Below are 27344 nucleotides of genomic sequence, written 5' to 3' on the forward strand. Positions count from 1 at the left end.
AAGACATAATGCTATTAAATGAGTGTGTACCTAATAAAAGACCTGCAAAAATACATGGTACAAAACCCGACAGATCTGAAACAGGTAGACAAATCCATAGTTACAATTGAAGTGTCAGCACCCCTCTTTGTAACTGATAGAACTATTGACAGAATTAGCCAGGACATAGAAGAACCTACCGTCAATGAGTTAATGGACATTTAGAGAACGCTCCACCCTCCAACAAGAGCACAACACACATTCTTTTCAAGCACACGTGGATGGTCACCAAGATAGACTGTAACCTGCATTATAAAAGAAACTAAATCGGAAAGGATTAAAATTACACAAAATACGTTCGCTAACCACAATGAAATTACACTAAAACAGTGACAGAAAGATAACAAGAACATCCCCCCAAACTTGGAAATTAAACAGGTAACATATTTCTAAATATGTTTTGGAACAATAATAATGTCACAAGGAAAATGAGAAAATATTTTGAACCGAACAAAAACACAGTCTATCAAAATTTGTGGGATGCAGTGCTTAGAAGGAAATTTATAGCATTAAACCAGTCAGATTAGAAAAGAAAAAGTTCTCCAATCTAATTTTCTACCTTAAGAAACTGTAAAAATAGCAAATAAACCCAAAGCAAGCAAAAGGAAGAAAATAATACACATAAGACCAGAAATCACTGAAATTGAAAGCAGAAAAATTAATAGTCAATGAAACCAAAAGCTAGTTCTTGGAAATTATCAACAAAATCAAATGCTAATAAAACTGACAAAAAGAGAGGAGAACCAAATTATCAGTAAAAGGGATGAAAAAAGGAGATACTACTATAGACCCTGAAGAAATTAAAAGGATAATAAGAGAATGTTATGAATAACTCTGTGTACATAAGTTTGATAACTTAGATGAAATGGTCCATTTCCTTGAAAATCACAAATCACCAAAACTCACCCAGGATGCAATAGATAACCCAAGTTGTCCTGTAATTATTAATGAAATGGAAATTTTAGTTAAAAGCCTCCCCAAAAAGAAATCTCCAAGCCCAGAGGGGGTTTCATTGATGAGTTCTCCTGCATATTTGAAGAAAACTAACACCAATTTTCGAAGAGGAAGGAGTGACTCATAATATGAAGCCAGTATTACCCTGATACCAAAACCAGACAAGGACAGTACAAAAGAAGCACATTGGAGGCCAGTATCCCTTATGAAGACACACAGAGTCCTCAACACATTATCAGCAAATTGAATTCAGCAATACATTTAAATGTGGCATTTATCCAGGAATGCAAAGCTGGTTTATTATTTGAAAATCAATCAGTGTAATCCACTATTTTAACAATCTTGGGCAGATCTCACAGGTATTATCTGACTGTAGGAATCCAGTCTCAAAAGGTTACGTATGTGCTGTATGATTTCATTTATATGATATGCTTAAAGAGATAAAGCTGCAGTGCCAGGAGTGGGTACTAAGGGAGAGCATGGATGAGGTTTTGGGGAGGATGGAACTGTCCTGTATCTTGATTGTGATGGCTGCAAGACAGCGTGTTTTAATAGTCATAGAACTTACCCACCAAAAAGCTAACTATATGTTAATTTAAAAAATAAAACTAACATGAATGAATGACTCAATCAGTCAAGCAGTTAGGGTACTTTTGACCCAGCATTTCCACTTCTAGGAATTTATCTTACAGATGAGTTTCTGCAACTGATGGTTTTATAGGGTATTGATTGCGAAAGATGGGAAGATTACAAAAATGAATGATTAGAAAAGACCGGAAGCCATCTAAATGCCTGGCAGTGGGGAATTGGTTAAATTCCTAAACGCAATACAGTGCATACCTTAAAAAAGCAAGCTGAATAACCATTAGTGTGCTCTGTATGCATGAGATACATGCATACGCTCGTAAGTGCGGATACTGTATCAGGAAGGCCCCTTAGGAAACTGATAATAATAGCATTGCTTTGGAGAGGCAAATGAACTGGGGGAGGAGGGAGACCTACTTTCACTGTTTACCCTTTTATACCTTTTGGATTTTATTTTGTGTGCACGTCTACTCTAAAAAAAGTTTTTAAAAAGTATGCAGAATGGTAGACCAAAAAGTGTTAAGGAATTTGGGCAAAGGACCACAAGACGAAACAAGAGCCTAATGGATACCCCAAACTACAGCTCACAAATTCCCATGTAGCTCATAGAGGCACACTGCAAATTTGACACTGAGCTTCTTAGTGGTAGGGCAAAGAGGGAAACTTTACCCAGCTAGTGGTGATCCAGAGTAGGAAGCTGAGGCTGTTCTGGAAATTCTGGCTTGTCAAGGTGGTAGACGGCACGCTGGTACAGGATCAGGGCCTTTCGGTTGAGGGTGAGCCTATCAGGAAATCACCTCATAAAATGTCGTAAGTGCTATTAATTTTGGATTTTAGAGAGGCAGCGAGTTAATTACGTATCACATTTCTACATGATGCCTTTCTGGAAGAGAAAGAAAAGGGGAAGAGAGAAGAAAGGGAAATGGCAGCGTGGTCATTTAATTTGAACTTTGTTTTTATTCTATGGATAGATTGTCTCCCATTGTTGTCGCGGCAACAGTTAGTTGATCTGAGGAGTATGACTCTCTTACCTCAGATGCCTTTAATAATACAAGCTGAAGTTCTAGTGCGTAGTGCTTCTTAAGGTTCGCTTATTTTTCCGAAGGTGGACACTTCCCCGTCAGTCTGAGAGGGCAGCGTTCAGAGCACACTCTCAGTCTCACCGCCGGGGCTCCCAGGAAGAGACAGGGGTTCAGAGAACAGGAGACGGACAGATCTTTACTGGGACCACTAACAGTGCTGGGGTCAGAGGGGTCTCAGGCTTGGGAAGGCAGGGGGCCAGGGAAGGGCTCTAACTCTGGGATCACAGAGCCCCTTGTCTGTGTCCTGATTCTGTCACTCACAGTCAGTTGTGTGACTTTAGGCCGCCGACTTGACTTTGCCTCTCTGACCTTTGGTCTCCTCCTCTGCAAAGATGATGCCCATCTTGCCTGTGCTCATGAAGGTTCAGTAGGGACAAAGTGTGGGTGTTCCGGAGCAGTGGTTGGTGTCCAGTGGGAGCTCAGTAAAGGTCAGTGGTTTCTCTCGTTCTGGTCTTACATCATGGCTACATCTTTACTCCTCTGAGTGGATAAAAACAAAAACTTTGCTGTTGCTCAGGCGTGTTCAGTGTGTTTTGGAAATTGCAGTTGCCAAAATCAGCCTTGGATTCCATCTGAAATGGCTTAAAAATTGTTTTTTTTTCAAATTATAAAAAATAGTTCATGGGCTTCCCTGGTGGCGCAGTGGTTAAGAATCTGCCTGCCAATGCAGGGGACACGGGTTCGAGCCCTGGTCTGGGAAGATTCCATATGCCGCGGAGCAACTAAGCCCGTGAGCCACAACTACTGAGCCTGCGCGTCTGGAGCCTGTGCTCCGCAACGGGAGAGGCCGCGACAGTGAGAGGCCCGCGCACCGCGATGAAGAGTGGCCCCCGCTCGCCGCAACTGGAGAAAGCCCTTGTACAGAAACGAAGACCCAACACAGTCAAAAATAAATATAAATAAATAAATAAAATTAAAAAAAAAAAAACCTAATGTGTTTAAAAAAAAAAAAAAGTTCATGAAAAAATACCTGTAAAATACCCAAATGATGGCGGTGGGCAGAATCAAACGGGAAAGCCCTCTTCACCCGAGACTCCACAGCCCCTTCCGCGTTGTAGTCTCTGACCGTTTAGTGCCCACCCTCCCAGGCCTTTCTCTGAGCCAGATTACATTTGTGTACATTTCACTCACATGCATACGTTTGTGAGAGGGTTGTGCAGCTTCTGTCTGGTGTTTACACGATCGGTTCTCAGGCGACCTGCCCAGCACTGACCTTGAAGGTGCCGTGGCCGGGGCTATTGGGAGGCGACCGTCCATGTTCTGAATCCAGTTTCTGACTGACTCTGGGCTCAGGCGATAGTGTCTGCAGCTGGGTGGCCTGTTGAATAAGCTGAACCAGAAAAGTATGTTTCATGGAAGTAGCTGAATCGAGGCAGCTTCCTAGGAAGGCCTGGGGAGGTGGCCCTTGGGAGCTTTCAGATGCTTTTGCCCTTCCCCCAGCAATTTAATGTGTTGATATGAAAATATTGACAGCCAAAGAAAACTGCTTTTTTCACATTGTTCTAATTCCCGATGGAAGGTTGAGATTTTAAAGTATTTGATAATCTCTAAACACTGTTGGATCAGCAGGGGAGACGCTTCTTGGGTCTTTTCCAGGCCTGTCTGGCTTGTCTTGGGCTGTGGTGCGTGGTGCAGGGCCCGGAGCACAGCTGGCCCTCGTGAGGAGGCGTCATCGGCAAGTGCCCACGTAGACTTGGAGAAACCTCAGATTTGAGAAGAGCAAGGCTGTTAACCTTGCTTTCCTTTAAGTTTCCTCTAAACTCCCCTTTAAGTTGCTTGTCTAAGTTGGACTCAGAATATTACTTAACATCTTGTCAGCGTGTGGAAGCACTTTGGGTAGAGTCTTCTCTTTGGTGCTGGAAACTCCATGGTATCCCTGATTAATAGGCAAGTGTTGCGTTTGTTCCTTGATCTTATGCCTGTGTCTGGTAGTTAACATGGCCTTAGGGCCACGAAGGGAACACTGTGTTGGGATCCTAGTTCAGAGGCAGTGCATCAGGGGAGTTGATAGAAAGAGGCTCTGGAGCCAGACTGCCTGGGTTGAAATCCCGCCCTGCACCTGACCAGCTGTTACCTAACTGGGCAAGTTACTCAGAGCCTTAGTTGCTGCATCTAGGGAGAAGAGGGGGGTAGGGGAGATGATGCTGATAGTACCTATATTTGTTTCCTGTTGCTCCTGTAATAAATTACCACAAACTTGGTGGCTTAAAACAATTCAGATTTATTCTCCTATAGTTTGGGGGTCAGAAGTGTGAAATGAGTCTTCCAGATTAAAATCAAAGTGTTGGCAGGGCTGGTCTTTTTAGAAGCTCCAGGAGAGAATCTGTTCTTTCTTTTCCAGATTCTATAAGCTGCTGGCATTCCTTGGCTTGTGGCCAAGGAATTTCTGTTCCCATCAATACACTGCCTTCCCCTTCTGTAGTCACATCTCCCTCTGCTTCCATCTTTTTTTTTTTTTAATAAATTTATTTATTTATTTTTGGCAGTGCTGGGTCTTCGTTGCGGCTCATGGGCTTCCTTGAGTTGCAGGGAGCGGGGGCTGCTCTTCGTTGCGGTGTGCGGGCTTCTCGTCACGGTGGCTTCTCTTGTTGCAGAGCACGGGCTCTAGGCACGCGGGCTTCAGCAGTTGTGGCACGTGGGCTTCAGTAGTTGTGGCTCGCGGGCTCTAGAGCACAGGCTCAGTAGTTGTGGTGCATGGGCTTAGTTGCTCCTCAGCATGTGGGATCTTCCCAGACCAGGGCTTGAACCCGTGTCCCCTGCATTGGCAGGCGGATTCATAACCACTGCGCCACCAGGGAAGTCCCTGCTTCCATCTTTTAAGGACACTTGTGGTTATTTTGGGCCCACCCAGATAATCAAGGATAATCTCCCCATCTCAAGGTCCATAATGTTAATCCCATCTGCAAAGTCCTTGTGCCATGTAAGGTAACAGTCACAGGTCCCAGGGATTAAGACATGGGCATGTTTGGGGGCCGTCACTCAGCCCAGCACAGTACTTACCTCATGGGATTGTTAGGGTTGAATGAGACTCATCGGGTCCTAGCTCAGATGCTCCCTCCTAGGTGGTGTCTTCTAAGAAGTTTTCCCTGACCACCCCATCTGAAGAACCACACGCCGTCGCCCCATCAGTTGTCACTCTGTCACAGAACTCTCAGATATTTTCTGCACAGCCCATGAAACCTAGGACCAGACCTTGTTTGGTTCTCACTTTATCTCCAGGGCCCAGAATAGTACCTAGCTTTAGTGAATGGTTAATACAGGTTTGTTAAATGGATGAATGTCAACATTTCAAAACATACCACTTTGTAGACTTTCTCCTTATCTCTATGACAACAGAGACATTTCCCCATATCATTAAATATTCTTCCATGATCTCGTTTTTACTCACTAAGTAATGGCCTTTGTGTAGCTGTATCATGGTTCACTTAACCAGTCTCCCAGGTTGAAGTCGTTCCTTCAGTGACCTTTTGATCCTGTGAAACCCGGTCTAGCAAGGTTGGGTTTGTCAGCCTGTCTCTTAGGATGCTGCATCAAACAGCTCCCCCAGTCTTACCTCCTTGATCTCAAAGGATAGAGACAACAATGTTGTAGGTTAATCAAATAAGCAAGTAAATCCAGTGTGCTGGTGGAGATACAGGAAGCCGGGGGATGAGCGCTGGTTAACTCAAAAACTTCAGGAGGAAGAATTCTTTTCAGGTGGATTAAGATAGAAGTCACATCTAATGCCAGATTGAGATAGAGAAAAAGGCTCTGTTAACGTCTTATTTTTGCTTTAAGTTTCAAAATTTAGTAAAAGTCAACCTGTCATCACATGGTATAATAGTTAAACCTTTATGAATGGTACCCAGTTCCGAAATATGTGATAGAAACTGTTGGTAAAGTAACCTGCAGGTTACAGCCTGTCAAAGGAGATAAGCAGTGTGCTTTGGAAGCACATCTTAATGTGTATTTAACACATGCTTAATGCGTCTGTCTCATATTTAAATTTAGTGAGCCTGTGGGCCCCGGTTGGCTGATGTCTACAGTATGCGTGGCACTAGGTGTTGGTAGGAGGCGTGGAGGGGTTGAGAACCCATGCCTCTCTGTGAGAAAGATGCTAGCTCTCTTCCAGTTGCAGGAATTATTTCTGGAAAGTCACCAGTAACTCCTCAGGCCGGGTCAGCTGCCTCCTGGGGCTCCTGGAGCCCTCAGATTTCTCTCAGTCATAGGACCGAGCACCCGTATAGTGTGGTAATTGTCTGTTTGCTGGTCTGTGAGGGACTCGAGGGCAGGGACCTTGTTCTTCTTTATTCTTAAGGCCAAGCACCAGAAGTGCTTATTGGACGGGTGCAATGAAGGATGGAACAGTGATGCTGAGCGTCTCCTCTGTGCCGTGTACTTTGTCAGCAATCGGCGGGGAGAAGACTACAGCAAGGCCCCGCCCTCAGAGGTTTCACAGTCTCTTGAGGGAAATAAATATTAATCAGAGAGTCATGTTATTACAAGTTGTGATTAAGTGCTATGAGAAAACAGAACCTGATGCTAGGAGAGAGAGGAACCAGGGCCTTGCTGTAGTTTACATGCGAGGGCAGGAAGTGCTTCTGTGGGGATGTGTATTTAAGATGAGATCTGAAGGACTGGTCATCAGCCTTCTTACTGGTTTATTCCCCTTGTGAAGAAAAATTTCAAACCTGGAGAAGGGTTCAAGGAATAATTTAATGATGAACAGCCATATATGCTCCACTTAGATTGAACAGTTGTTGACATTTTGCCATATTCATTTATTGTGCCTCTTTCTAGTTTTAAAAAAATGGAATCATTTGAAAGTAAGTTGCAGATATCATGACATCTTATCCATAAATACATCAGCATTCATTCAGCTCTCTACACTACCATGAAGGTGTTATCAGGCTTAAGAAAATTATCAGTTAATTTCCATAATAGCATCTGACCATGACCATGTTCAGACCATGTTTGTGACCAGATCATGTTCTGCTTTCTCTAGTTACACCAAACTGTTCTTTATGAACCAGCCTCCAGGCAGGTTTGTGTATTGCCTTTAGTTATTTGTCACTTTATTCTCTTAATAGAAAAGTTACTCTACCATTCTTTCATGACATTTACCTTTTATTTTTTTGAATGATCATGGGTTAAAGGTTCATTTAACACATTGAGGAGATGCATTAAATGAATCAGTTAAATGAACCAGTAAGATGGTAAAATTGATTCCAAAGGCATTTGAGGAACTAGGTATTTATAGACATAAAACCAAAAAACTTAGAATAAGATTGCTACATTAGATTTAAGAAAACATCATCTTCAGAGTTATCTATTCTATTGGACATAAATCCACAAGTTAATATGTCACTTCACAGTGTCTGGGCTCTAACAGAGTAGTAAGTAGCACAGGCACATTCTCCTAGAGAATTAAATAAACCTCAGGCAGGCATATTAAAAACGCCCAGGTATAAATGGAAAAGGCACCTCTCCCCCATGATTTTGTCTTATTTCCAAATTTTGAATAATTTTTTTTTAAACAAGGCTTTCCCTAATCATTCCAGCCAGAATCAGCCTCTCCAGTTTTATCCTCCTATTACTTTTTAAAAATGGCTTTATTGTGGTATAATTATTATACCATAAAATTCACTCATTGTACATGTTCATGACTTTTAATAAACTTATGCAGCTATGCAACTGTCACTGCAATCTGGTTTTAGAATATTTTCACCCCTCGACAAAGTCCCCTCATGCCTGTCTGCAGTGGATCTCCGCTTCCGCCTCCAGCTCCAAGCAAACGTTAATTTGCTTTCTCTCTAGAGAAAGAAATTTCACATAAATGGAATCATGCACATTACCTTTTGTCTGGCATCTTTTCACTCAGCACAGTGTCCCTGAGGCTCACCCGTGTGGTGTCCATGTGGTGTCCATGTGGTAGCGTGTATCAGTGCCCTTTTCATTGTTGTGTCAGTGCTGTTTATCCATTCCTCACTTAATGGGTTTTTGGAGGTTTTTTTTGGTGTTGGGCTCTTATGAATAATGCTGCTGTGAACATTTGCATGCAAGTCTTTTTGTGGATGTATTTTTTATTTCTCTTGGGTAGGTTCCTAGGAGTGTGGTAGGTGTATATTGAACTATGTAAGAAACTGCCAGATTGTTTTCGAAAATGGCTGCAACTACCAGTGACTTATGAAATTCCAGATTCTCCACATTCTCGCCATCTCTTGTCATTGTCTGTCTTCTCGATTATAGCTTGATGGACATTGTAGACTCCTTCTGAGTGAAGAAGTTTCTGGTGGCAATTTGGTAATGCTGTTATCTAGAAAATCAGCTGGGGAAAGCGTGGTACCATGGTCTGGGGACTTGTGAGTTTCCTTCCGGAAGAAGAGTCTGTGTTGTCTCAAACCCAGTTTGTTCAGCACTTGGACACTGGACCTATGGGCTGACCAGAAATAATTTTGACCTTATGCAAATTTTAAAGACTTAAAAAAACATTGAGGTATGATCTGCAAACAGTGGAATGCTGTCATCCGAAGTGTACTATTCAGTTAGTTTTGATGAATGCTTATCAAGATAATACTTCTGGGCTTCCCTGGTGGCGCAGTGGTTAAGAATCCACCTGCCAATGCAGGGGACACGGGTTCAAGCCCTGCTCTGGGAAGATCCCATGTGCTGCAGAGCAGCTAAGCCCGTGCGCCACAACTACGGAGCTTGTGCTCTAGAGCCTGCGAGCCACAACTACTGAGCCTGTGCTCTAGAGCCCGTGAGCCACAACTACTGAGCCTGCGTGCCACAACTACTGAAGCCCACGCGCCTAGAGCCCGTGCTCCGCGACAAGAGAAGCCACTGCAATGAGAAGCCCGCACACCACAACAAAGACTAGCTTCTGCTTGCCACAGGTAGAGAAAGCCCACATGCAGCAACGAAGACCCAATGCAGCCAAAAATAAATAAATAAAATAAATTAAAAAAAAAAAACTTCTGTCACCCCCCTGGGGATACGTTCTGCCCCTTCCCAGTTAATCCCCAGAAGCAATCACTAGTCAGATTTCCATCATTATGTGTTTCTGTGTGCACCCTGACGCTTTGATTGCACTGATCTTACTGTGGAAAACATTTGAACCGCAGTAGAGTATACAGAAGAGAATAAAATGGCTCATAATCACTCCACTACCCAGAGGTTACTAGTGTTACTATTTTTATGTAGTTCCTTCTGGTAATGTACGTGTGTCATTTTAAAAAAATCTCACAAAGCAGAGCTTTGGCGAATGTTTGGCGTGTCACCGCTTCCTTTTTGGAGTGTACGTTTTCCAGCGTGGTATGTGTGTGCTGAGGACGCAGCCTAACTCGCTTAGCGCGAGCATTTAGGCCCGGTTTGTATCGCGGGCGGACATCCCGCGTCTGGACCCCCCGCCTGCGTGGGCACGTCTGGTGTCTGGAGGGCGCCGCGCGACCTTCCCTACCTGGGCGGCCAGAGGAGGGACCCCCGCGGGACTTGGGGGGCCCGGGTCCTCCCCCAGCCCCGCCCGGCGCCCAGGGTCCCGGCGAGCCAGGCCTGACGCACCGAAACCGAGCCGCGGATCGGCTGCGCGGCATCTGCGCGCGATTGAGCGGCCTGCCGCCCCCGCCCGGCCGCCGGAGCCGCCGCCCGAGGTCCCGCCGCGGAGCCCCGGTTGCTCGCTCGTTCGCCCGCTCGCTCGGGCATGGAGCCGCCGGCCGCGCGCCTCTGAGCCCCGCGGCGTTCATGGTGAGTGGGGCCGGGGCCCCGCCCGCGCCCCTCCGGGGGTCTGTCCGCCCGTCACCGGCCGGAGGCCCCAGCGTGGGTGCGCCCGTGTGCATGTGTGTGTGTTACACGCATCTGTTCCAACGAGCTGAAGCTTGCATGTGGCCGCGGTGATGCGCTTTCCTACCCCCTGCCATTCTTTGTCTGTGATTCCATGTAATTTCCTCACAGGGTTGAGTTTTAATGGGTACAGTGGGGGACTGTAAGAGAGCGAGCCAGCGCGTCCTAATTCTTACCACCCAGAGGGGGATCGCACCCTGTGTTCAGACTGAGGTCAGTCCAGGCCAGGCACCCCTCTTAGAGGCCTGAATGGCATTCATTGCCCGTGATCCTGGGGGCAAGAAGCCTTTGTACGGAGCTCAGGCTGTACCCCGTTTGCTCCGGGTCCGAGTAAGGTGGTCAGATCACAACAGTAACCAAGCTTGTTAAAACCCGCAGTTCAGTTTTAACACATTTCATTCACTAGTCCACAGATGAACTTCTGTGTTCTACATGTTTTGTAAGTAACATGACAATTAGAAAGGCCTTCTGAGTTGCTGTCCCAAATGCCAACATTTCTGGTAACCTAGAGGATGCTTTATGGGAAAAAGACTGTGGTAAGGAGATAAAAGAGTTGAAGTATGAGGAGCCCTTCAGAGGATTCCGGAGGGTCCTTCTTACTGTGAGGTCAGCCTCATTGGTCACCAAGACTGTCGTTTTGGGAGCCCCAGCATTTGTAAGACCTGTTCAGGCCACTCTTACCCACTAAAAATGGCAAAATAGAACAGATCTCGTCCCAGATTGTGAGACAACACCCGTCTCCCCCCAAAAGTTGCTTGTTATAAATGGCAGAGTCTGAAGCCAGCTGCAGTGTTCTGGGCTCTGTACTTTCACCTACTCTTCACCACAACATTATTAAGCACCGCTCTTGGCGGGAAATGTTGTGAAAAGTAATTTTGTAGCAAAATAATGACAGTAATACTCCCTGTCATTTTTGGGCACCTGCTATGGCCATGTGTCTTACGTTAATTCATTCTCATTTAATAGATGGGGAAGCAGGCTTGGAGGAGTGAAGGGACATGCCCAAGGTCACGCTGCTGGTGGTGATGATCTGGAGGTGATGGTTCAGACCCAGGCCTGCCGCCAGCTCCCAGTGCTTCCCCCGCAGGGTCCTCAGCCGGTGCCCTCATGGTTGCTGTGCTGTCTGTCCCTCGTGTTGGTTCGCGTCAGTCTGTTAATAGGTGCCACGTGGTGACCTGCTGTGCTTTATTCCAGACATACCTCTAAAACCCCCTGGTTATTTTAAAAGGCTCATCTCGATGCTGTAACCAGTTGAGTCCAAGGCTTAAGCACAGGTTTTAACTGAGGACCCTCTCTCCTTGTAGCTAACATAGATTTCCAGGAAGGCAGGGGGCTTCTGTTACCACATTTGGGCGTAATTGGCTGTCTTTTACAGCACTCTTCCAGTTCTGTGAGTAGCAGTGACACCCCTCTTGTCATCCTACCAGGAATACTTTGTTTTCACCGTTTGAGAATCTTGATCTTTTTCTCTTACACAAATGTCTGTCGAGGTAGACTTTTTTTTCTTTTCTTCTTCAACTGGCAGATTATACACTTTATTTAGGAGTCTAATGCCCTGTCCTTATCTTCAGCACTGTTCAGATCATGCACATGATGTAGACCTTGCCATTGGATGTATCTAATGGGCTCATCACACCTCACACTTTACTTTCTGGCTCTACACCCAGTCTAGCTCTTCCTTTCTCTCTCTCGCTTGGTCTCAGCTTGTCCCATCAGCTTTGGGTAGCTTGTTGTTGAGACCATGAAGTCTAGGACAGAACTTTGACTCGGCGTCATTCCCCACGTAAAGTGTTCGTGCTCACCCACAGAGAAGCCTGTTCGCCGTCATCTCCTGGCTGCTGCTTGTGCTGTCGGGACGCCCCTCCTTCACGGCTTCCAGCCCGGCTCTCCCCTGTCCTTTGTCCACTGAGATGGCACCCGTTATGAGCTGTTTTCTTTGATTCTCTCCAGCCATAGGTGTCCTGTCCTTGGGGCTCCCACATTTTTTATCGTCTGCTCTGGTTTCATAGCCTCTGCTGGCATCGTACTGCCCCTGCTAGAGTGAGCCCTTCAAGGTGGGGTCTGCAGGTCTCCTAAAGTGCCAGGCCCCATGCGGCCCCTTCACAAATGAGCTCCTGGCCCGTGTGTGGAGTTGAGGCTCTGCTCAGCTGCCCTGGCTTACTGCTTTTTTCCTGAACCTTTGCTGCATCATCAGACCACACCCCGCACTTAGCCCCCAGTTGGGTGCAGTAGGCTTTGTTTGCTGCTGTCTCTCTGGTGTCGGTCTTACCTTCCCAGCAGGACACAAGGCACACAACTCTGGGCGGGGACCGTGACCTCTTCTAAATTAGTGACTTGTAAACTTTTTATTCTGACACAACACCCCACCCCCATCCCCGGGTTAGAAAATTTAGGTTGAGACTCAGTTCTCTCATGAAGGCATAGCTATAAGTAGGTATAGAACTGAGACAAACTGTCCTTACTATGTGCACTCTGTATTTTTGTATTGTTTGATTTAAAAAAGTACTGTCGTGACCAGTTAAACTGATTTGCCATTAGAACTTTGCAGAACCCTGTTCTAAATTCCCTCTAGGGTTATGCAGGGTGTTGGAATCTGTAGCGGTTCCTTGAATGGATGGGTTATACTGATTAGCCTGCAGGACTTCTGATGAGCACAGCAGCAAATGGCATTGTTACTTGATTTAAACCAAGAGACTTCAACTTGATCCCATAAGGGCCCCAAGAGGAGAAGAAACTTTGGAACGATGAGTTGCACCGAGTCTGGGCCGACCCCACCATTTGCCTGGCACACGGAAAGGGCTCATACTTTATGGGCAGCCGTTGAATGTATGTCTCCTGATCTCATCATCACAGGAGTCTTCCCAGTTGCTACCGTTTTATAGTCGAGAGAGAAGCAAGATGATTCGCCCCAGATCAGAGCCAGGACTTAGAACTCAGTCTTTTCGCTTCCAAAGCCCCAGCTCTTGCCATATCACATGCTGACCTCAGCGTTGATAACTCAACAGCTGAAAGTTGTTTGTCCTGAGAATGAATCGTCCTCTTTCTCGTTCCTGAAGTTGGTTTGTCTGGCTTGGAAGATGAGCTTACTGTCGACCCCTCTAGGTAGCAGCGTGAGAACTACATTTGGAGTAGGATCTGTTCACAATTTCCAAAGCCATTCGTATTCTGAAATGCCATTTAGAATTTTGAAAAGGCTTTCCCTGGGATTTCAAGTATGGACAGGCCAGGCCTCCTTTTTTTTTAATCATGCAGGGCTCTATGGGACTAAAACATAAGTATTTGCCTTGCATCTGCACTTAACTCACTATTACAGGTTTGTGTCATAGTTGAAAGCTTTATTTAGACTGAATATAAATGATTAAACTGGATCATGCATTCTAGCGAGTGGCAGTCTGCGGTGAGCAGTGCGGGGGCAGAGCCGGGGTGCTTGGCTTCTGGTCCAGCTCCTCCAGCCCCAGCCCGGCCTCCACCTTATGGCAGCTCCTCTCTCGGGGTTGTGGGGAGCTGGTGTGAAGGGGAAGTTGAACCTATTCCGTGTGTGTAAAGCCCTTGGAAAGTGCTTGGCCCCTTGCGACTGTGCTGCTTGTTACCGTTTGTGATGGAGCCTCCGAGCTCTAACTGAAGAGACTGATTTTTTTAAGATCACAAGTCAAGGCATTTAATTAACTTTACAACGCGTCTTCATATCTGTGCTCTTTGCAGACTTTGCAGGGCTCCTTGATTGTTGTTTGGCCATAGAGCATTTTTTCTGCCTTATACAGTTTCAAGCCCGAGGAGAAAAAGGGACATGGCAGACAGCAGCCAGGGCCAGCCTTCATGGAGCACTTCCTCTGCACCGAGAGGCTTGTGCTGACTGCTTCACAAGCCTCTCCCCACTCCTTAGACAGCCCTCTCTGCTAGGTGCTGTTTCCCTTCTTGCAGATGTGGAAACGAGGTGCGGAGATTCTAAGCTTTGCCGGTGGTCGCAGCTGGTTCCTGGTGGATCTGAATTTGCTCCCAGGCCTGTCTGGCCCCAAAGACCACACTTAACTCGAGTAGGACCCGGCCTTTTCCCTCCAGAACTGCACTCCTGTTTGTTGAGTTTATCCACAGGAGAGGTTGGGCCTGCGCAGAGTGGCGGAGTAGGGAGTCCTGCAGGCCCAGCTCCTTGCTGGCTATGGACTTGGGGGCAAGTCACTTCACTCTGAACCTCAGTGGCCCTACCTGTAAAATGCGGTGACACTCGCCATAGAGATCGTTATGGAGATAAAGTTAAACTATGTCTGTAAAAGCACACAAAGCAAGTGGAAGTGGGCATCCACATGCTGGGGCATCTGACTTCGGGGCTCAGCATCTTTGGCCTTGGCATATAGCTCACTAGACCAGCATAAGCAAATAAGTAGCACCTTACAGGGCGTTCGCTAACAATTCTTGTTAATATGCAGCGTGCCTCAGGATCTTTCTCAGCACACGACTTTTGGTAGATTTCCTATAAAATACAAGATTTTACATTGGGTGCTACATATGATACTCCTGATGACTGTTTAGTACCATGTTAAGTTGCAGCTGAGTGCTTGGCACGTGGAGGTGCTCAGATGTTTGAATGGATGAAAAAGTGAGCCCATTTTCTCAGCTTTGGGTGAGTGGAGGTCGTTTTAGATTTTAATGGAACCATTTTACACTAGGGTAAACAATGTTAAGACATCTAACCTTGTACATCCAGACGTACAGAAACTGCCCCACCCACCTGCTTCTTGGTACACACCCTTCTCATAGCCTGTGGGTTTTGAGGAAATAATTTTTTCTTTTAACTTTTTAGAAGCCTCTATAGGCTTTTCTGGCTGAGAGAATAATTGCTTGCCAAGTAATTTTACCAGTAACACCCCACTTGACAACTAGTGTTAATAAAATTCATTTAGCAATTCATCACTTTCCACTCCTGATACTGCTTCTGTTGTATCTGGAGTGGTTATTTAAATCTTAGTTTAAACTACTCGGTTGTTTGTCCTGTCTTCCCAGTTAGGTTGCCTTCCCTTAAGGGAGGGTCCTGAGAGCCTTGTCTATAATAGGCAACAAGAAAATACTGTTTTTTTATTTTTGCAGAGGGCTAAGGGTACACATGCACAGGCGCGCATAACACACACACACAGTTTCAGAAACTGGGCTCTTGGGCACAAATTACTTGGCTCTCCTGAGCTCTGCTGGTTGGGTGTTTGGAATGTGGGTCACCAGGTGTGACTGAGGCTTTGTGGTTGCAGCTCATAGGACGAATTAGTGACCCGGAAGTGTGGAGGCCGCTCGTAGATTTCCAGGGCATGGCACAATTATTCGTGTAACAGCTTGCAGTGATGGCTTCACACAAAGATGTTAAAGAATTTCTTTTTTGACGTTCCTGCTTTAAGAAAATGAAACAGCTTTAATCATCTTTAAGCAAAAGATTTTTAATTTTTAAGCCCGTCGTCATTTCAGGAAAGGTTTGAAAGGCAAACAAAAATAGATAAAATGCGGTGGGGTAAAAGGAAATGCATTAGAAATTTAGGGTGGGAGTGGGAGATGAAGCCAGGGGTGGGGGTCAGATGAATGCTAGAATTGGCTATCACTCTGATTCTGAGCTTCCCTGTGGCCGCTGCAATAATCAGTTCAAATTTACGGTGTCCAGAAGACAGAATACACACCTCTTACCCAGAAAAAGCCTAGGAGACCCGAGTCGATGTTTGCGGGCCTTTAGAGGAGCAGCTGGGATGATGAGATCCTTAGTGACTTCCCTACCAGTATGGGAAGCCCACAGTCCCCATAAAGTGCTGGCCTGAACTGCAGAGCTGAACCCCTTTCATTGGCAGTTTTTCCTTCTAAAGAGCAAGAAATATTTTCAGTGCCTCATCCTCAAAATCGACTTAAAGGACTTCATAACAAAACACCTTTCTTATTTTGAAAAGGGCTTCGTAATATCAGAATTGGCGGGGCCTGGAGTTATCCCTCGTTTCTTTGTCCTAGGAATATGAAGACAAGGCTGGACGACCTAGCAGGCCACCCTCTCCAAAGCAGAATGTGAGGAAGCATCTTGACTTTGAGCCTCTTTCCACCACCGCGCTCATCCTGGAAGACAGACCAGCGTGAGTCTGAAGAAGAGTCTGTGGAGAGTTTGTTTTCGGGGATAAGTACATTTGCTAGTCACCTTTTCATTAGAAAAGGGGAAGAAAAATTAGCACGTCACTTACTAAAAATGCGGGGCCCCTCTTTATACCCTCTACTAATGTGTATTCTATATGATAGCATGACTAATTTGGAAAACTTTCATTTAACATAGAAGTTTTGATCAAGATTTTCCATTCAGGTGATATTTTACTTTAATTTAGCATTTCCAAATGCTTAAATAGCTGTTATTAATTATAGACTGGCTTGTAATGGTAAGAAACACCAGGAAGTATACTCTAAAGTGGGTGTTTTGGAGGCACCCCGGTATTGTAGAACAATTCCTGGACTAGCCTGCTGGTTCTTTGGGATCTACAGAAAACAGGTTGGGTGATCCCAGCAAGTTCCCTTCCCTTCTGGGCCTCTGGTTTCCATCCATCTGATGAGGAGAGATGGGTTTTGATGACGGGCTTGTAGATCGTGTTTGGAGAACTTAGTAAGGGAAAGGGATTGCTCCATCGTACCAGGCCATAGCTTATCTCTATTTAAGCATCGAGTTTCCATAGAACACTGTATTTGAATAGAAAGATTCCACAGCTTTTAAAAAAAAGAGAGAGATTGTAAAACATTGGGCTAGAATCCCTAAGGTCCCTGTCAACCCTGACATTTAAAATTGATGAAGTCTGCAGAAGAAATGTGTCTTCTGATGTTAATTTTTGGTCCTTGGAAATTGTGGATGTGTGGGTAGATGGGGAGAGAAACCCTGAAATGGAGGATTCAAAAGGTAGGTAGAGATTATTGGTAAAAGCCGCCACACTGTGAGGATCAGTCCTTGTAATGCTGTCTAAAACATGAGCTGTGGGAAATCCTGCCCTGTTCTCCTGCAGCAAAAACACTGTGATGTGCACAGACAGCCAGACATTGCCGCCCTCCCATTTTTCAGGGGCCAGCAAATTCACCACCACGTTTCTGAAAGAGAATATGCATTTTATTTTTTTAACCAGGATTCAAAGTTGTACACACGTTTAGTTGTTTAGAACTATTGTATGAATCTGTGTGTGTGTGCGTATAAATGAGATGAACCACATAGCTAGTATGAAACTTACACACTTAAAAAAACTGGCCAGGGAATATATTCATACACAGATGTATCAATAATATATGCCATTAGGGTACTCTACTTCGAGGGTAACTGTTGACAATTATTGTATTCGTGCAACGTGGTCAAATCAAAGTTTCTTTGGAGACTGGGGTGAAAAAAAAACACCCAAAGATTAAGTGTTTATCTCTATTGGAGTTATGGTTAATTGCTATTTTCTTCTTTCTGCTAATCTTTAGACTTCAAGTTTTTAAAAATGAGCTTATTTTAATACTTCTGTAAAAAAATATTTTTAGTTTATGAAAGAGCTGTGTCTTTACCATCTAACAAATGTGGTTTTGGTCTTTGAGCTTTTCATTTTTTAGTAAATGATGCTTCAAGTTTCTCTTATTTAATATTTAAAATGGTGAAAAATCATTTATTTTCTATCAAGAAATCTCCCGGCAAAGCCAGCTGAAGAAGCTCAGAAACACAGGCAACAGTATGAAGAAATGGTGGTTCAGGCCAAAAAACGAGGTAATGGAATTCACATGTGTTTGGTTATGTAAGTCAGCACAAGATTTTGTGTCTTTATGGATATTTTCTCTTTACCTTTTGGAGCTGTAGAACCTGAACTTTGGTGAATGCTTTATTTAATATTTTGAGATTTACAATTTTTCATCGAAAATGTATGTTTCTACTAACTGCTTATTTCTGGTTACTTTATTCAAGATAATAACACTTTGAATTTACACAAGGAAAGAGACTGTGTAGGATAAAAGTACTAGGCTGGAGAAAGCTTTAGCCATTGATGCTGGGGAGGCAGATCTCTTTCTGTCCGTGGGCTCAGTTTTCCTTATTTACAAGAAGGTGTGATGGGATTCGATAAAGTGCCTTGTGACACCTAAAAACCCTCTGATTCTTAGATGTTTAAAAAGTATGTATAATAAAACGTGGTCTGTCTGTACAATGGAGTATTATTCAGCCTTAAAAAGGAATGAAATTCTGACACACACTTAACATGAAGCTTGAAGACATTATTCTAAGTGATATAAGCCAGACACAAAAGGACAAATGCTGTATTTTTCCACTTATATGAGGTATCTAGAATAGTCAGATTCATAGAGACAGAAAGTAGAATGGAGGTTGCCAGGGGCTGGGGAGCAGGGTGGGGGGGTGTGTGTCAGGGGGTGGGAAGTTAGTGTTTCGTGGGGAGAGAGTTCCAGTTTGGGAAGATGAAAAAGTTCTGGAGATGGATGGTGGTGATGGTTGCGTAACAATGTGAATATGCTTCATGCCACTGGGTGTACGCTTAAAATGGTAAATTTTATGTTTTGTGTATTTTACTACAAAAAATACAAAAAAAGTATATATAAATGAAAATGCATGGTATTTCTCAGAGTTGTTGTTATGCCGTAAGAGTTATTCTTAAGCTGTGAGAAGTGAAGTTGCAGGTTCCATTGGAAAGGGTGAGGGGAGCACAGAGAGGCTTCTGGTGTCTGTTCCTGTTCGGTCTTTTGACTGGGGCTGTAATTTCATGGGTTTGTCTATTTTGTGATAATTTCGTTAGGTTCTTATCTGTATACTTTTCTGTGTATGTGTTATACGGTATGTAACAAAAAAGCTTACTAAAAGATGGATAACGCCTAAGCTTTCTAAACTCCGTAAGGTGTGAAATGAGTCTTGGAAGGTCAGGTCTCAGTGCTCTACTTCATTGCCCTCTTCCTGGTGTTTTTGCAGCCTGGCTCTTTGAGAAAAGTCACCTAGCTTGAAATCAGTGGATATCAGTTAATAGATGTTTCCTTCTTTTAACTGTGATTTCTAGAGCTGAAAGAAGCCCAGAGGAGGAAAAAGCAGCTGGAAGAAAGATGCAGATTAGAAGAAAGTATTGGAAATGCTGTCCTCACTTGGAATAATGAGATTTTGCCTAACTGGGAAACAATGTAAGCTCTCTAGACTTTACATTTCTTTGCAGAATTCATGGGAAGCAGCTGTATTAATTGTATATTAATTGTAGCTCCTCTCACAGCCCCTGATGTAATTATCTGATAAGTTTAAGTTGCACAGTCTCCTTCCCCTGCCTTGGTTCAGCCCTTGTCGTTTCTCACCTGGTACTGTGACAGCTCCCCTCCCACCCCTTCCAGTTGTCTTCTGTTCAGCAGCCAGAGGGATCTTCTAAGGCACGAATCTGTGTCACTTCCATACTTTACATGTCAGTAACTTCCTATGACTCTCAGTGTAAAATTGGAATTGCTCAGCTTAGCCGACAGGACCCTTCGTGGGACAGCACGTCCCTTTCCCTGTAGCCTCACCTTTCATCTCTCCTTTGCTTGGACAGTGCCCTTTCCTTAGGGAGCCTCAGGGCCTTTGCATGTTCCATTCCCTCTGCATCGAGTGCTCTTGCCCTATATCTCCTCATCCAGTTAACACTTTGTTCTTTAAAGCTCAGTCTTCCTTGAAGAAGCCTTTCCTGCCCTCGCCCTGGCTCCAGGTGCCTGTAGAGGACCCCGCTGGGTACACTGCATCTGTCTGCTCAAGTTTCTGTTGTCCTGTCTGAGGAGGGGCGCTAGGTGTGCTTTGGTGACAGCCCCCAGTAGCTGGTATGCAGTAGAGTCCGGCACTGTTGTCTCCTTTGCGTCTGAGGGACAGCTGTGGGTCTTTCCTCCTGCGTGGTCAGAATGGTTAGGGGCCAGTGTCTGGACAGCAGTCCTGGAGCCACGCACAGAGGCTGGTGGCTCCTTTTGGGCCTCCCCCTATCAGCAGGAGCTGGGGGAGCTTGGACGCCAGTTTCCTTTTTTCTCTTCCAACCTGCACCGTGTGTCAGGTTGTTGGGGACTTGCTTCTGGCACTTACTTGGGTGTCACTCACTCCCACTATGGAGGTGGGGTCGGGGGGAGCGGAGATTGCCCTGTTGAGGCTCTGCACGGGGAACACAAGCTGTGCCCAGAGCCTGCTTTTCTGGGCAGTGTCTTTAATAGGCTGGACATGGTCAGGAAACACTTTTTCTCAAATGGGGCCCAGTAACAAGAGTTAAGGTCCTCAGAACCCTTGGACTGACTGACCCCCTGTGTGGCTGCAGAACCCTGGCCCAGCCTACATTGACTGACGCTTGATGTGGCCCGGACTCGTGCATTCGTACAGGAACTGCCACTTAATGACCACCAGCTGGGTGCCGGGCGCCCTTCTGATCTGTCCCACTTAATCCTCACAGCAGCCCTTTGGGGTCAGGGGGCAGGTTCCATCATCTTGGTTTAGGGAGAATGATACTGAGTGAGAGAGGAGAAGGAGTTTGCTCCGGGTTCCCCAGGTGAGGGTGTCATGGGGCTGCAGCCCTGGTTTCTGCAGCGTCAGCCCGTGCTCTCCCCTCGGTGCTGTGCCGAGGAGCACCATGTTGGGAGTCTTTGGCACCTTTATGTCTGTCCCAGTCTGTTAGCAGTGTGTGTTCACTGTGACCAGCAGACCTCAACGACTCTGCAGTTCCGAATGTTCCGAGTTAGCAGAGCCGTCCTGCCGTCGGAGTTGCCTTGCCTGAGCGCTTCTTCACCTGTGTGTGTGCAGCTGTGCAGAGGCTGGCGGCTGTGCTCTCGGGCTCCCTTCACGAGCCCCCTGGGGTCTGCCCTCCATCGGCAGCTCTGCGGCAGTGCCTCCTGGCTCCCCACACCGTGCCCAGCCGCCTGCCGTTCCTGGAGCAGGCCAGGTTATTTCTTGTTGCTGTGCTTTCTGCTCAGAAAGTCCTTCCCACCGTTCCTCTGCTTCGACTGCGACTGGTCACTGAGAATTTGGCTCCAGAATAGTGCTCTGGGCTCCTCTGGTTTGTGGCGCCCATCTCTGCGTGTGTAGTACCTGTGGCACACCTGGCACAGCAGTAGCCCAGTGGAAGGTAGTCGTCGACCTCCTGGTCTGTCTGTTTGGAACGGCGGACTGTAAGCTCCCTGAGGCCAGGGGCTGTGACATAACGACTGTGCCTCCCCCGCTTTTGTGGTTTGGGGTTAAGCACGTGGGCAGACAAATATTTCGTCCCTGAGAACAAACTCATAAACTCATGCTTCCGTTTTTGTCCAGGTGGTGCTCTAGAAAAGTTCGAGATTTATGGTGGCAGGGAATCCCTCCCAGTGTGAGAGGCAAAGTCTGGAGCTTAGCCATTGGCAACGAGTTAAACATCACCCACGGTGAGTGGCTTGCATGATCCTAGGCCTGGGGAACCCACCCCTGGGTCCTGTGGCTTCTTCTGTCCCATTTGCCCCGTTAGGAAGAAAGGCAGCCATCGCCACGCCGCTGTGTCCTCGGAGAGGCCAGGGGAGTGTGTCTTGCAGGAGCGGAGCCGGTGGGGAGCCGGGGCTCACTCCTGGGTGCTGCAGTTATCTGGTGTCAGTTCAGAGCAGACGCCGCCTTCTTCCTCATAGCTGTCATCTTCCCTGAGTACACGGGGGAGCGCACATGGGGCTCAAAGCTGTAGTGGGCTGAGCCATGTTCAGATCTCTCTCAGAGTCCTGCAGAAAGCGAGCCTTGATGGGGACGTGAAAGTGGAAGGGAGGGATGTTTCTTTCTGTGGAAGTGCTGTATCTGGGGTACTTTTGGTTTTATCTGACATTTTTTTTCCCCCAGGCATCTTATATGTCAGCACCTTAGAAGGGGACAGCATACTGTGCTAGGACTGGGTCCTTGAGGGTCTAGTAGCTTGAGTCCAGAGGGAGGTGAGCTCTGTACCCTCCTTTCTTAGGGCTGTTTGTCCCGCCACACGCACTCGTACAATTTGGGTGTGCTTCTCCTCCACCAGTGTGTTCACTGGTTCACTCCCCTCTCTGCCCAGAGCTCTGCAGGCTGTGACCCAGAGTGAAACCGACGCTAGGAGCTCATAGACTTACAATTAAGTGCTGAAGAAATGGTAATCCTTCCTTTTTCCCTTTTCCTCCCTGTCTGCAGTCTCAGCTGCTCAGGACAAGAACTCCTTCATTGTCTTCTTTGTATTAGTGCCCAGCTGTGGAGTTGGTGGTGGCAGTTTTTACCCTGTTGAAGGCCCTTGAGTTTAAAATAGATTGATTTGTATCTTCTCTTTGTGGCTCGGGTTCGTGTCGTTACTGTAATTTTTATTTTGTCAGGTGTTGATCTCATCACGTGCGATGGTAGCCTTGGCCGGCAGTGTGCTGCATCTTGAGTAATGACAGCTGGTTGGGTGAATGGTGACTGGTTTCCTTTCGTTGTGATCTCCTCAAAGTTCCATTTTTTTGGCTAATCCATACCTGCCCAGTACTTAACATCTGTGCGTGAGACGATGTATAGCATTTAACTTGTGGAAATGGTTTTTCAGCAGCTTCCCTGGAAGTAGATGTCTGGAGAAATGGATGACCATTTATCTCAGTCCCTGTTCTTGAAAATTTCTAAACTGTACCAACAGCTCTACACCAGTTGGATGTAATGCAGAGTACTCTGTGTGTGTGTCTTTAATTTTTGGTTCTCATGTTGGCTGCACTGATTTTATTTAAATTAAAATCCTTCATAGACCATATCATAGTGTATCAGGCTACATGGCTAATTAATCAGTCACATGCCTTGAAAGTTTGTCTAAATTTTGATATTGGCTCGTTTTATTTAAATTGTGGCTTTCTTGTATAATTAGCTGCCTAATGTCAGTTGCCCACCTAGAATTGGTGCTCAGGAAGCTGGGGCGTCACCTGTCATGCTTTCCTTTCTGTCACCCGAGCCCAGCACAGCTCTCTGTGCAATCAGAACCTCAGGAAGTATTTGCTGAATGAATGAATGAGTGAATGAGTGCCACCTTCTTGGGTCCTTCTTAACCTCAGTTTTGCTGCATATTCAAGCCAGTGTGACAACACAGATGATCTTGAAGTCTGCTGTTGAGGCCTGGCATCGGATTAGGTTCTTTACTCACGTCTTAGTTAACATTGGCAGCGGTCTGAGGGGCAGGTATTGTTGACCTTATTTCCCTACTGAGAAAGTCAGCCACTGGCTGACTCTGAAGCCTGTGTTGCGATTTGGGAAGCCCCAGGGTTTTGCTCTTTTTGTGGCTGTGCAGTTGGAAACTCGCTGAAAGTCAACCTAGTCGTACTGTTAAACTTCAGTCTTTGGGAAGTCAGCCTTGTACTTTGAAGCTTCGTCTGGAAAGAAGGTGTGTTCACTGTTCTAACTCCCTCTCCCCCCACAGACACACGCCAGTAAAACCGTGGGGGTGTTTTAAAAACTGACACTTTGACCCATTTTACCCTGAGGCTGCCAGCATCTGTGCTCTAACTGTCAAGTACCTCATTTGGAAAGTTGTTCCCAGTGGTCAGGGGCCACACAGTTGTTTCCTCCACCTCCTGCCAAAATGAGCAAAGCGAAGCCCACCTCCTGGAAGCTGAGAGTGGGCAGAAGTTCCCCAGACCCTCAGGCCTGCAGCTCAGCACACCTCCAGATTTGTTCCATAAGCATTTGAGTTAAGATGCATGCAGTCCTTCCAGCTGATAATGTTAGCATGAAGTTATATTTCATAATTGTACTGCCCTTGCAGACTAGTGTAGATTGTAAATCAGATCCTTCACAAGGTTAGAAGAAGGTCGTTAATCAAAATTTAGCTTGTTGAAACACAACAGTGTTACTAGAATTTGACTTGTATTTAAAAAAATAGCATATACTGTCCGGAAGGCAGATGTGCTCTTCTTTATTTTCCAGAAGTATTGATGGAAAAAATAAAGTGGTAGAAATTCTCTGGGTAGCTGCAATTAAAGTCTTAGTGATTGACTAGTGGTCGTTCGTGATCCAGGGCAACCGGTGGCTGGGAAGCATCGGAGCCGGAGGAGCGGGAAGCGCCCAGCCGGATGGGTGGGCCCGCAGAGGCCTGGGAGGCCTCTCTCTGTGGGTTCAGTCTTTCAGGAGGAGTGGGGCATGGCTATACCCCTGGAGGTCTGGGTATAAAAGTGAGATTTGTGAGCGTGAGTTATTTCACTACTGCCAAACTACCCAAAGAGAAGAAGTATTGAAAAAATAAGTTCTGAATATGGAGGAGATTTGGAAGCTGTCTTGTGAGAGACCTGTCTTGATAACATCTCTGCCACCAAGAATCCTTATCTTTTTGAAACTTCTGCCTGTGTTGCTTGCACCCCTATCCCGCTTTCAGGCAGCAAGTTCAGGAAGACTGGGCCAGGAGGTAGCGGTTCCATCTTGTCTTTATTTGAAATCAGATTTTCTGCTTGTTCTGGGTCTTCTGCTTTTTTCTTCCTTTCTTCATCAGTCAGAGATTCATTGATTATATTGATCTGTGTCAATCCCAGAGCTACTTGCTCTGGATACAGACATGAATGAGAGACCCTCATGGTCTTACCCCAAGGAGCTCACAGTCTAGTAGGCGATAGACCCACAAACACATCAAAACAATATAGCTTTATGGGTGGGTTGTGTAACAGAGTGAATACCAGGCATGGAGGCATTTTATGTATTTCTTTGTATATAGTGATGTCTGTAGACAATAGAACAGAAGTACCTTCTGGCCAAGTTGGGGGGGATCGTTTTAGTAGCTGTAATAAGCCTGTGGTGTGTAGTTGAACTGTAAATATTTGAACGAGGCAGCAGTGTCTTCTCTGGTGTTTCTGAGGAGACACGTGTGCACGTGACACTTACCCAAAGGCTTTTCTTCCAGAGCTCTTTGACATCTGTCTTGCCCGAGCCAAGGAGCGGTGGCGGTGCTTTAGCACGGGAGGCTCTGAAGTGGAGAATGAAGGTATACATGGCGCTTAACCCCGGTGGGCTCCTTTGGTCAGTTACGCGTATCATTATTTAGTACATAACAAGGAAGGTTTACTTAACTGAAGTAGTGGTTGGTGCAAATTTATAAAAGCTTCATGGGAAAGGGGATTTTTTTTATTTTTATTTTTTGGCCACGCAGTGCAGCTTGTGGGATCTTAGTTCGCTGACCAGGGATTGAACCCTGGCCACAGCAGTGAAAGCGCGGAGTCCTAACCGCGGGACTGCCAGGGGATCCCCGAAAAGGGAGTTTTTAGAGCGAACAGGTTAAAGAAGAAAACTTTTATAAGAAAGATTATACGAGTTCCTTAGAGTTGTTTGTGCCCTAGCATGCTGGAGGGCTGGTCATGACCAATACCTTTTCCTTTATTCACTGCTCACGTGATGTACAGTAGCCGGGCACCCAGGATTGCTTGAGTGTTGGTTTATAGAGGAGCATCAGAGCTACTTCCAAAGAGACAAGAACACTGCCTATTGCCTAGATTATGCTTTTAGAATTTTCTATGACACACGAGAATGGTTATGATTACTTCTGTTGGTTAAGTAGTATCTTTTTTGCTGCTCTTTTTTAATATTGTCTATGTGGTATTGGAATTTAAAAAATATAAAGCAAGTTATTCATAATTATTTGTTAGAAATAGTACACATGAGTGTTATACTGCAGTAACTCACACATATTCTACGTTCATACCAGTGATGTTCTGGATTAAATAATGATTCTTTTGGTGTTTTCTGTGCCTGGAATTCATTTGTGTCTGTTCCCTGACTTGCCCTTACTTCCACTGACAGTCGTTGATAAAAGGTAATTTCAAATTAGATTTTGATTTCAGACTCTAGAAGATGTCCGATGATGGGCTAACATTAGATGGTGCTCTGAGATTTTTACTCTTAAAGCAAGAAATCCTACAAACTGTTGATCCTGTTGGTTCAAGTTGTAATTAGGCCCATGTGCTTCTGAAGAACTTCCTTCCCTTGTTTCATTGTTGTAAAAGTTCTAAGCCTCACAGATATTCCACACGCTCACCTCTGAGAGGTGTGATGACTCTTGATCTTTTGACAGATGCTGGTTTTTCAGCAGCAGACAGAGAAGCCAGTCTGGAGCTTATTAAACTGGACATTTCCAGAACGTTCCCTAATCTCTGCATTTTCCAGCAAGTAGGTGGTGGCAGTGATTTGTTGCTCGAAGTATGTTTTGTCTAAAATTCACAGATGTCAAATTGCATGTATTTGTAATCAAGTCTGAAAAGTACTAGGGGTTTTTGTTGGGAGGGAGGGTCCTTTGTTAATACATTTAGACTTTTAAAAATAAGGGTAACTGATCCTTTCCAACAAATATTTAATATGACTTAGGAATACCCAGTCTGATTCTGTCATGCCCCTGTTTCTAGCATCATGCCTTGTACACACTAGGTAACCAGTAAAGGACAGTGGAATAAATTACAGCAGATCAGTGAGCGACCACCTAGAGTGAGCCAGGAGATGTAGAGTTTAGACACAGTTGGGCTTTTCAAAAGTGTGGCGTGTCCCAGGTACTCTCCTGGTAGTACATACGGCAGCCGGGAGAGGTCAGGGATGAGGCGTCAGGCATGCTGTCACTGAGGAAGTGGCTCTTGGGTTATGGTTGGACTAGGTTTGAATGACAGTCTGACCAGAGAATGGATGGGAAAGACATTCCGGGCAGAAGGAGGACCGGAATGGAAGCATCAAACAGCTTATGGTTCAGGGAATCCCCAGTTCCTTTTGGGAGAGGGAACCTCGCTAAAGGAATGAACAGAGAGGGTACAGCTCCATTCCGTGGACCCTACTTACTAACTGTTGGCTGCTCTATTTGAGGTAGGAACCAGCTGCAGGGCAGTCCCTGGTCTGGAGGAAAGAGAGTGTAAGGGCAGAGCTTTGAGACACACCTGGAGTGTAGCCAGGAAGGGCCGTCACAGAACTGG

The 27344-nt window shown here is 45.7% G+C and overlaps 1 protein-coding gene across 8 annotated transcripts in view; it reads left to right on the forward strand.

The window, feature by feature from the left end:
• The window catches only part of TBC1D14 (TBC1 domain family member 14), a 99710-nt gene that overhangs the window by 50447 nt on the left and 21919 nt on the right, over nucleotides 1-27344 (forward strand). For 7 of the 8 annotated variants that reach the window (XM_082391445.1, XM_082391448.1, XM_082391443.1 and 4 more), the window contains 6 exons: nucleotides 16452-16570; nucleotides 18122-18204; nucleotides 19493-19610; nucleotides 21730-21836; nucleotides 25301-25381; nucleotides 26465-26559. In XM_082391445.1, the coding sequence (XP_082247571.1) occupies nucleotides 16452-16570; nucleotides 18122-18204; nucleotides 19493-19610; nucleotides 21730-21836; nucleotides 25301-25381; nucleotides 26465-26559 (603 nt within the window). Of the gene's footprint in view, nucleotides 1-10245; nucleotides 10383-16451; nucleotides 16571-18121; nucleotides 18205-19492; nucleotides 19611-21729; nucleotides 21837-25300; nucleotides 25382-26464; nucleotides 26560-27344 lie in introns of those variants that run through there. The other variant, XM_082391450.1, reaches the window with a different exon arrangement.

Source organism: Balaenoptera borealis (genome assembly GCF_965194805.1).
Source record: "Balaenoptera borealis genome assembly, chromosome: 4".
Taxonomy (NCBI): domain Eukaryota; kingdom Metazoa; phylum Chordata; class Mammalia; order Artiodactyla; family Balaenopteridae; genus Balaenoptera; species Balaenoptera borealis.